The sequence below is a fragment of the Hevea brasiliensis genome, chromosome 13 (assembly GCF_030052815.1).
Source record: "Hevea brasiliensis isolate MT/VB/25A 57/8 chromosome 13, ASM3005281v1, whole genome shotgun sequence".
In the NCBI taxonomy this organism is placed as follows: Eukaryota; Viridiplantae; Streptophyta; class Magnoliopsida; order Malpighiales; family Euphorbiaceae; genus Hevea; species Hevea brasiliensis.
In genome coordinates, this window is record NC_079505.1 from 68,824,258 (window position 1) to 68,835,449 (window position 11,192).

At 26.2% G+C, this 11,192-nt stretch overlaps 2 protein-coding genes across 2 annotated transcripts; one reads left to right on the top strand and one right to left on the bottom strand.

Annotated features, from left to right (window-relative positions):
• On the bottom strand, positions 1-628 carry LOC131172185 (uncharacterized). Its single transcript, XM_058133128.1, has 3 exons — positions 476-628; positions 152-398; positions 1-59 (listed from the first exon to the last, which is right to left on the bottom strand). Exons 1-3 carry the CDS (start codon positions 626-628, stop codon positions 1-3), a joined length of 459 nt encoding a protein of 152 aa, XP_057989111.1.
• Positions 629-8,639: 8,011 nt separating this feature from the next.
• Positions 8,640-10,227, top strand: LOC110635635 (auxin-responsive protein IAA31). The gene is made up of 4 exons (XM_021785051.2): positions 8,640-9,158; positions 9,396-9,658; positions 9,760-9,841; positions 9,949-10,227. Exons 1-4 carry the CDS (start codon positions 8,800-8,802, stop codon positions 9,998-10,000), a joined length of 756 nt encoding a protein of 251 aa, XP_021640743.2. The 5' UTR covers positions 8,640-8,799; the 3' UTR covers positions 10,001-10,227.
• The last annotated feature ends 965 nt before the right edge of the window (positions 10,228-11,192 follow it).

Consider the following 11,192-nt stretch of genomic DNA (forward strand, 5'->3'; position numbering starts at 1 on the left):
TCATGCCAACATAAACAACCCAATACCACTGTCATTCTTGACATTAATTTTCAAATAGCCTACAAACATGACTAACAAAATAACTATTACAAATGCACAGAACAGGATCATCTTCTGCTGGGCAGCACTTTCTTCACTTCAACCAACTTACTTTCATACATTTTTTCTGACTTTGATAACACTTCAACTTTATTTTTCAATTCAGTACTAAGTGATTCCAAGCGTTCACACTTCTCCTTCATCAGCGCCAATCGTTCAATTATAGTGTTATTTAGCTCCTCCAAGCCTTTAACTTTCTCCTTGAATGTATTTCTCTGTCTCAACAAATAAGTAAGGATTTCCTTCTCAAGGCCATGAGACGAAGGATCATACCATTGGAAGAAGTTGCAATCATTCCCCTATTAGAAATACCAAGAACTGTGTTAGTGTTTTATTCATCCAAAACTACGCAAAATAATCATGCATTAATACTTACCTCCCGATATCCACATCTGGAAAACCTTCTCCCTGGATTACGCAATGTCCATGATGTATAAATTGAAGCTCTCAATCCATGTCTGCACATCACGACCGCATCACCAGAAACATCTTCACTTTGAGCAAGCGACATTTCACTTCTAGACGACATTGCATCAACTAGTGATCACACTTTCTTCCACTTTGATGAGCAGATTGAAGAAGCATGTGTTAGGTTTAAAGAGAGGAGAATGAGAAGGAGAACATAGCTGTTTTTAGGGATTTATTTTATGAGTATTTTAGGGATTTCTCATTTGGCTTAGCAGATGGGCTGATGTGGCGTGACATGGCAGCCACGTGGCACTTTCGTTACTCCACTAACGAGGTGCCTAACAACAGGGCATAGATTTTATAATTCTCAAAGTACATGGTTTAATTGATAATTTTAAAAGTATATAATATAATTGAAAAAATTCTCAAAATATAAGATTTTTTTGGCAATTTCCCCTATCCAAACTTCTCATTATGCAACGATGATTAATCTCTGTGAATTTTTAATGGTATATCTAACTCTGTGAGTGTATGGTCGGCCACAAGAGAACCACGTCTAGTGACCTACCATGTAACACAACCTTGCCACACAGCCCAGCCATGTGACATGTGAAAAATAAAATTCAAAATTTGCCTTTTTTTTTATTTTAGTTAAGATTCTTCTATATTTTGTGTTATAACTTAGATATTTGTTATTGTTAATTTTTTTTAGGACTTTTAAATATTACTTTTATTTAATTTAAATATTTTAATTTGGTGTTACTCTAGTTGAAATCCGCAAATAAGTAAGATGTATTTAGAAAATGAGTTATATAAGAATAAAAATTTTAATTTTAATAGCTATCCATTTTTTTTTATATGTGTTAACAAAAAAAATATATAAATATTAATTAAGTAAAAAATTAATTTAAATATTTAAATAATATTAATAAAAATTAAAAATTATTAAAATAATAATTATATTTTATTAATTTCGCATCAAATATCCTCTAAAAATTATAAATTTCATAAATAGCATTTTATTGTTGCACCGTTCTATTATGTTGAGGACATGAACATTGTTGTGCGCACTTATCTTCATGATTGGAAATTCATTTTGTTAAATGATGTTAAGGAATGTTAACCGCGTAGGCCCTATTGCGCTTTTCAATTAAACTCCATTTACTCTGATAAATTTATAGTTAAATAAATTATTTAAATAATTGAAGAGCTTAATTAGATTTAAAACACTTTAAAAACGATTGTAATTACTTAACTTTTAAGAATAAAATAAGTATTTTTTAAAAAGATAAATTATAATTTAATTCTTAAAATTTAATAAAATTTATAACTTAACTCTTATATTTTTAAAATCAATTAATTTAATCTCTAAAATTTAATAAAATTAATAATTCAGTCTCTACCACTAAAATTTTTATTAAATTATTATTAATTCTAGTGAAAATAATTAAAATGCCCTTAACTCTATTTTTAATCTAAAAATAATTTAATCCTGATACTTTATTTAGTAAAAATAAATTTAGTAAAAATACTAAAATAATTTTAACCTATTTTTAATTTAAAATAATTTAGTTCATAAAATTTTATTTTAATAATAATTAGCATACATATTCATAATTTTTTTCTTTTTTTATATATAACAATATAATATAATACATGAAAATATTATAAATTGATAAACATGTATATAATTATTTATATATTATTAAAATAATAATGACATACATGGAATTTCTTTGATAAAGGCTTATTTATAACTAATTATAATATTTAAGTATCAATTTATAAAATATATCCAATTTTGTAATTAATCAAAATTTTTTAAGAGTTTTAAAGTAATTAATTCATATTTAAATAATTTAAATTTAAAATTTTTTAATTTAATAGATCACATTTTAAAAATATAAAAATTAAATTATTAATAAAACAAAATTTAAAGGCTAAATTATTAAAAAATAAAATTTAAAGGATTAAATTATTTTTATATTAAAAATATAGGTAAGAGCATTTTAATTATTTATGCTAAAATTAATAGTAACTTAGTAAAATTATAATGACAAAGACTAAATCATAAATTTTATCAAATCTTAAAAATTAAATTACTTAATTTTAAAAATAAAAAAAATTAAATAATAAATTTTATCAAATTTCATAAATTAAATCACCCATATCAAAATTATATATGGATTAAGTACGAACGGGTAAAAGGATACCTACAATAATATTTAAAAAAAGAAGAAAAAGATGGCTAGAAATTTATTTAAAAAAAAAAAAAAAAACTAATTCCTGCTAAGTAAAATTATTAATTACAGCCACAGTCGATGGAGTTTCAAAGGCCCTAACCAAATTCAATCGTTTGGACCATTTTTGTCCCTTAAGGCAGACCTTTGTAAGAAAAGCCCATACATTTGTACCTAACATTTAGGTCCCGACCTCTAAATACTTCAAATTTGAAGAGAGCCATTCGGTAATTTAAATGATCTCGCTGATGAAATTACCTATTTAGATTTTAATTCATCATCTTGAGTTTGATTAAAATTAAATGATTAAATTTAATTTAATTTTCTCAAAAAAAAAATCACTTTAAAGTCCAAAAATCGAAAATTCATATATATGATTTAGATAATCGGGTATCATACATAAATGAATCCGAATCATTTTCAGTTTAGTATGGCTTGTCCAATTATGGTTCGGGCACTCTTCAGGGGTTTATTGCTCAACCATGAGATTGTTCAGATGGTTGAACTCGAAGTCTTAAGATTTGAATTTTACTTACATATCTTTCACTAACATCCAACTAAGTTCAAATTTCTCGAGATCATAGTTATATTAGGTAACTGTCTAGAATAATTCTTTGTAGATCATAGTTACATTAGATATTTATCTAAAACGACTATTTACAGGTCTTTATAAAGTAATGCAATGCCATTCTCATAATATGTTTACTCTATCAAATTCACTACTTAATTATATACATTTGTTTTTAAGCTCCTGTAATCTAAGTATTGACTTGATTTTAGAGTGATTATCAAATGCCAGCATTTGCAAGTTTCTAACATCAACACCTGAGAACTCAGGGCAACATCAGGGAGAGACATTGAGAAATTGAGTACATAGGCAAAACAAATCTTGACGTTCCTAGCCTGGCATAGTCTGGTTGGACCGAACCCAATTACCCAACCAAACCAGGCAAAGGCATCCCACCGTTTCATTGCTCAGTGATGTTTATTTATAAAGGGAAACGGGTAACCTTTAGTGGACACACAGAGTGCGACCATATCTGACATTAGTCATTACAATATATGCTAGCTCCACTTGCCTTCTTCTCCTAAACACAGCCATTATTCGATTTGTATCTATCTATATGTGGACGTCTATCCTGCCCGGTCTCAACTACTTCTCTCAAAATTAGTAAAACTGGGTTTTATCCAAGTTAGTCCAAAGTTGTCCTGAACGGCAACAGACTGAATCGAATTTTAATATTATATATATAAATATAATATAATTAAATTTGATATGAGTTGAAATTTAAAAAATAATGTTTAAATTGAATTCAAATCATATTTAAATTTTATACGTTAAATATTTATTATTTAAATTTATTTATATAAATAATTAAATATAAAATATATATTTTTATAATAATTTTTATATATTATATTTTAAATAAATAAAATTTAAATATTTCATATAATTATTAAACTTTGAAAATATAAATTTATTAATAAAAATATTTTTATGTAAATTATTAATTAAAATATATAAAATTAAATAAATTTAGATATATTTTTTATATAATAATAATTATTATAAAATTTGAAATAATTTAAAATAAATTTGAGTATCGTAAATGTTAATTAAATTTGAGTCGGAATAAATAATCACCGCTATGGTTGGTGATTGGACGAGTTCATGGCAGTGGTCAACCCTATTTAATTAGTAAATCCTAATCCGACAACGAGATTTTTAATATAAAAGCCAAAACCACCATCCAACAAGGTTCTGTTCTAAAATAGACATTTGTTCCACAATTATAGGGAGTTTGGTCCAAAGTGGCGTCTCTTATGTTTGAATTTTATTATATGGGTTCAAATTCAATGGCACTAATTCTCTCAGAAAAAGTTAAAAAATAAATGGCAATGCTTTATTGAAAAATATCTAATTGACACATGGTTCAAGTTCCCTTTACTTTAATTTCAAAACGAGCCCAGATTCAACTTCTCTCCATAGTTGCCAATTTTGAAAGCAATGGCAGATTGTTAGCTAGATAGATAGGATTATCAATTTAATTTTTTTTTTCTTTTTAAATAACCCTATAAATGAGGACATTTTAATTTGTGAGAGTGAGACAAAGACTTTTAATACCATATAGAATAGGGCTTCCCCTAGCTATAGTTTTAGACCCATTGAAAACATTATGGCACAGAAAGCAATATCCACTCAATGTGAGTGGTGCCGGTAGCTAGGGATGTTCATATTATTCTTTACCATCAACATGCAAATGCAAGCATCAATTTCACCCTATCAAATCACCAATATAAATACAACTTAATAATCATCATGTTTCAAGGTCCCCTCCCCTCCTCTCTCGACTAAAGATACTTCGATGGAAAGAGATTGCTCAAATCTTTCTTTTAACACTCTTATCATATACTCGATGAATATAATATATTATCTTGATGCTTAATAAATATAATAACGTAAAGTTTGTAAAATTAAATATTTATAGGTTGTTCAATATCAATATAAGGGTTAACTTTAATATTATGTAGAAAAAATAAATTGAATTTAACTTAACTTTAAATGTTATTTAAAGAGAAAAATTTTGCTAAGTCCTTGTGTTTAATATTTTGGAAAAAGTATAATTTAATATTATATATTTTTGTATTTTTTTAATTTAATGATTAAAAAAAATTTAATGACAAATTAAAAATTGAACTATAGTTTCGTGACAAATTAAAAATTTAACTATCGCACTATTAACACTTTGAATATTCAATGGCTAATACCGTTAACTATGATTACGAAGCATTGATGTGGTATGCTGATATCAACACCACGTCTGACATGACATGCATGGTGATGTTAACGTGCTCTAATGATGTAGTATTGATGTCAGCATGCATGTCACATCAAACATAATACTAATGTCAGCATAATACATTAACTTTACCTAAGTACACTTAATGGTATTAATTCTTTTTCTTCGATTTGTTAACAAGCGCGATAATTCAATATTCAATTTGTCACAATTTTTTTAATTCTTAAGTTAAAAATGTATGAAAGTATATAATATTAAATTATATTTTCCCTTATTACTTTTTTATTTTACCCAATCAAAGTGGGACTATGTTTTTATATGTAGCATGCTTCATGTAGTATTTAATTAAGACAAAGAATAGTTGCATAAGTTGAATCTGTGTGTGAAGCAAATGCATGGTGGACAAACAAATCCTCTTGCTGGAATGAAGGCGACAGCAATAGGAAGTAGCGGCTCCCGTGGGGTTGCCGGGAGAGGAAAAAAAGGATCACGTGAAGTTGGCGCGGTTCCAACTGAAGATTGTTGAATCTTGTCGTCACAAATGGAGTGTGGTAGTGGAGGTTGCAACTTAATTTGCTGTATTGAACTCTTGTTTTTAGTGGAAATGGAGACCACATTACATTCACATTATTTTATTTTCAACCAAACATGACCCATATAGGGAAAATGCATGCGTGTGTGCTTTGTTTTGATTATTTTGTATTCTTCTTCTTCTTCTTCGTATTTATTTATTTATTTATATGATTTGCATGAATGTTTCTCTCTTTTTGGCAAACATAAAGGGATGTAGTGGATGGATTTGAACTAAAAATGGGACAAAAAGAACCAATTTATAAATTAAATACCATTTTATGCATGATGTTAAAGTAATAAATAATATTAATATAACATATTTAGATATCAAATAACATATAAAGTAATAAATAATATATAAAATATCATACATAATATTATTATAAATTAGTGTGAAAATATTATTAAAACTTTAAATTGTGGGATTTATACATATCACTAGGTACTTGTTGATGATTTTTATTAATAGTATGTTTTAAATTTTTAATAATATATAAGACATACTATTAAAACCTAAATTTATTTTAGTGACTATTAATAATAAAACATTTATTTCCAGATATTTTGAATGGCTAATGTTTGAAAATTTTTCTCTAAATATAAAAAATGGCATTAAAAAGAGGAAGACAAAACGTGGACGTAATTGAAATGTAAAAGGAAGGAAGAGGAACAAATAAAGATAGGGTAGGAACGGCGAACAGCTTTCAAGAAGGGGACAGTAACAGCTAAAGAAAAAAAAGAAAGAAGACTATAAGATTATAACTACTAATTATGATGAATTTAAGGTGAATTTTATTAAAATTAATTATTAAAGTTTATTCACTGTATAATGATCATATTGAATAGAATTTTTGTTAAGGAAGATTAGGAAAATATATGTGCTCCATCAACCCCTGTTTGCATATGGAAAAAGTGGGAGAGAAGAACAATAAATTATGAAAAATAGGGGAAATTTACACTTTCTCCTATTTATTTTCTTTTTAATTTGGAAAGAAAATAATAAAAAATAAGAGATTTTGTGTGCAATTATATATTTATCCAGAAATTATTATATATATCCAATACATATATATAATTTTTCGTATTTATATGAGATTCATTCTCCATATTATAAAAAAGAAATATTATTTTTATGTACACTGAAAATATTCATCATCTTTTATATTTATCATTTATTTTAATTTTTTATTTTTATCCTATTAAATACAATTTTTAAAGTGAGAGAGCAATGACAATTTCAACTTTTTTTATTAAAAAAATAAATTTATTTTCTTTTAATCCAATAATAAAAATTAAAAAATTAAAAACAATTCCAATGTTATTTTCCTTCCTCTCTTGTAAACTATCCAAAAATAATATACTAAATATTAAAAATAATATGACTTTGAATTTAAAAAATTAAGGTACAATTATTAAATACACTCAATAATTTATCGGCATTTTTAATGTTTATAAAACATATACAGGATAAAAAAATTATAATATATATTTAAAATATTAAAAAAAATAGTGTTATTTTAAATATAAAAATTTAATTTTTTTTTAATTTTTAAGGGCAAAACTCATATATTTAGGTTTATTTTGTGAAAAATAATTTATATATAAAAATATATTTCTTACTAAAATTTTTTTTATTATTTAATTATAATATTAAATTAATGATAGATATTTATATTATAAATGTATAAATATTTTTACATTTTAATAAAATTATTTTAATTTAAAAAAATAAAAAATAAATTTAAAAAAGTTATTTTTTTTAAAATGACTTATTTGTTTTAAAAAAAATTTGTTAATTATCTTTTTAAATATCTTAAACATTAAAAAATTATATAAAATACACAAAGTCTAAGAGGGAGAACGTATGTGTACTGAAAATCTCCGTATGTAGTGGGTGCAAGTGTGATGTCGAAAATAACGAGAAATTATATAATAGTCTTGGTGTATCAGGTTATCAAATAATATAGTATATCTAATCAATAATAATATGACACATTATAAATATTTTTTGATAAAAAATTATTTTATTTTATAATAAATTTTTAACTAATTTTTTATAATTAATGTGTTATTATCTATTTAGTTTGATGCACTAAATTATTTTTGTGAAATAATATATCGAGATTATTATATAATTTTTTAAAAACAATATTTATTTGAGAAGAAGAAGAAAATAAATAAAATAAAAAATTATATAATAATCCTAATGTGTCACATCACTTAAATAATTTAATATATTAAATTAAATAAATAATAATATATTAATTATAAAAAAATTATTTAAAAATTTATTATAAAAGTAAAATATTTTTTATTAAATAATATTTATAATGTGTCGTATTAATCAGCTATGTCACATTACTCCGTGACGTGATACGCAAGGACTATTCTATAATTTCTCGAACAAAGGAGGGGCAAGTGGGTCGGCTGAAAGTGCAGCAGTGACACGGACACCTTAGTACTGTTTCCAACAGACTGTCCCCGAACTTCCTTTCTCCCTCCAACTGTCTTGGACTTTTTCTCTCTTTACTTATTTCTATTAAACGCCTTTTTAGCAACAAACCCACAGATCAGTAACTTACTCTTTCAAATCCCCATTTCTCGTTCTTGCTCTTGTTGCCTTATTTTTTTGGTTAAAGTTCTTTGTTTTCTTCTTCTTGGATGATTTTTAGCTTTACATGATGGAGCTTCAACTGGGTCTCGCTCTTCCAACCGATACCATCAAGGGTTTGGACCTAAATAGCTATGTTTTCGACCCTAATAAGGATGCTGCTCGTAGCTCACGCCAATTGATAATCATGAATCAGGGTATGGTTCATCCATGGCTCTCTACAGGAACAAATTCTGCTGCTGCTGCTGCTGAAGATGATGATTTTATCAGCAACCACCAAAAACGTAGTTTTTATGATGCCTTCGAAGAGATATATGACATGCCTCGAACGTTGCCTCTTTTGCTTTGGAGTAAACAGCCTAACGAGGAAGAAGATGACGAACGTAATAAAGATCATGAGAAAAGCTTCCCTTCTGCTTCGAACAAGTACTACTACTCTCTCTTTTTCTCTCTTCATCTGCTTGTCTTTTTTTGTGTGTAGTTTACCTGTACTTCGCTTTGGGCACTCTGAGGTGCAACAAACCCTACAGAATTTTGTAGCCTCAATCTCTCTCAACTGTCATATTGCATTCTTTCTTTTCTTTTTCCTTTTCCCAATTGAATCAATAAGTTTATTTAGTATAATCTTGAAGATTGAGAGGTTGATATGTTTTGGTTGAGCAGAGTTGATGGAGCTGGTGATGGAATAGTAGGGTGGCCACCGATTAAGTTCCAAAGGAGGAAGATTAGCCACCGGAGTAGAAAAAGTCGAATGGAGAACGATCGGAGGGTGGACAATGGGTGTGCAGATTGTCATGGTAGACCATCAAATTCCATGTACGTTAAGGTGAAGATGGAAGGAGTAGCCATAGGAAGGAAAATAGACCTAAGCCTCTATAATTCTTTTCAAGCTCTTAAACACACCTTGCTTGGCATGTTTGGGATATGTAAGTATAGGATATCTCTAACTAGATTTAATAAATTCCTTAATTAATTACAGGTTTTTCTGGAATTTAACCTTCAACGTTATTGACCTGTTCTTGGACAGGTCAAGAAAATTCGTCCAGCCATAAGCTGACATTTCAGGACAGCGAAGGTGACTGGCTACTTGCTGATGATGTCCCATGGAGGTTAGATTATAAAAATTTTCAATCCTGGTGCAATTTATTGAAATTTTTATGGTTTTTAATTTCTGGGTTTGGAAGAATTCATAACTTTGTAAGGTTGTAATTTGCAGAAGTTTCATTTGGTCTGTCCAACGCCTAAAATTGATAAGGAGCAGCAGGTGACCTCAGGGCTCAGGCTTAGGCTCAGGTTCAGCTCATGAGTAGGGATTTTGATTTGGATCGTCAAATATTGTGTACTGTGCTCTTGGTTAGCTACTTTCATAGGACCCAGATAGGAAAGTTCAGAAGTTTGAAGTTGGAAGATAACATCAACTAAGTTTTTATACTTTCAAGCAATGGCTAAATATGTAAAAATTAAATTTTGAGTTAAATATTTTTATATTTTCTAATTAAGGTGGAACAAGATTATATATAATAAAATATTTTTTTAATAATAAAATATTTTTTCCATTTTTTAAATAATAAAAAATATTAAAAATAATAATTTTAATATTAAATAATTTTTATTCATCATATTTTTCAATTTCTCTTTTATTTTATTTTAATTTAAACTAATAAATAATTTTTAATAATATTTTATCAGGTATTGACTTATTTAGTCTTGATTAGAAAGTATAATAATTTATTTGACCCAAATTTTAGACTTATTTGAATTTTGATTAATGCTTAAAGGTTGTAGAGAAGCTGTTTTTTTTTTTTTTTTTTTTAAGGTTCTTCTATATTAAGAGATTGAGTGAATGGAAACTCAAATTTAATTAATTGATTAGTTTACAATTTAAATTATATCTAGTGATTTTAATTTCATTTAATTAATACTTAATAATTTATATTCATACCATAAGACATGTATACATGTTGAGTTAGTATTTAATTTATATTTTGGTATGGTAGGATTTGAATTATTATCTGATTAGAAGTACTTGTTACATATTTTTTAAATTATTTTATTTATAATTATATATAAACACTGAATAATAATATTTATAAAATAATATAATTGTAGACTTATAGTAAAAAAGCTTGCTTTTTATCCCATTCCTTTTAAAGGAATTCATTGTACTTTTAAAGCAATTCATTGATATTTATTGAGGTTATTGTAAATTGAAGGCAATTCTCTCATAAGAAAATAAAAATAAAAAACAAATTTAATTTTTTTTCATTCTCTATTTTTTTTTAATTTAGATAAAATTATAGATTTGTAGCATTATAATAAAAATTCTTAAATTAAAATAAGTTTTTAGATTAGCAGTTAAAAAGGTTATTATTTTTTTTCCTCTTCTTTTAATAATTGTGTTGATATTTTCTCATTATAAAAATTCATTTTTTTATTGGAAGTTATTATAAGAAAACATGC

Bases quoted from the DNA above. Each gene is read 5' to 3' on its own strand.
- LOC131172185 (XM_058133128.1), bottom strand. From the start codon at position 628: ATGTCGTCTAGAAGTGAAATGTCGCTTGCTCAAAGTGAAGATGTTTCT. The intron at 399-475 runs GTAAGTATTAAT...TATTTCTAATAG, and splicing joins CCAGATGTGGATATCGGGAG to GGGAATGATTGCAACTTCTT. The intron at 60-151 runs GTAAGTTGGTTG...TCATGTTTGTAG, and splicing joins GTCAGAAAAAATGTATGAAA to GCTATTTGAAAATTAATGTC.
- LOC110635635 (XM_021785051.2), top strand. From the start codon at position 8,800: ATGATGGAGCTTCAACTGGGTCTCGCTCTTCCAACCGATACCATCAAG. The intron at 9,159-9,395 runs GTACTACTACTC...TTGGTTGAGCAG, and splicing joins TTCCCTTCTGCTTCGAACAA to AGTTGATGGAGCTGGTGATG. The intron at 9,842-9,948 runs GTTAGATTATAA...TGTAATTTGCAG, and splicing joins GCTGATGATGTCCCATGGAG to AAGTTTCATTTGGTCTGTCC.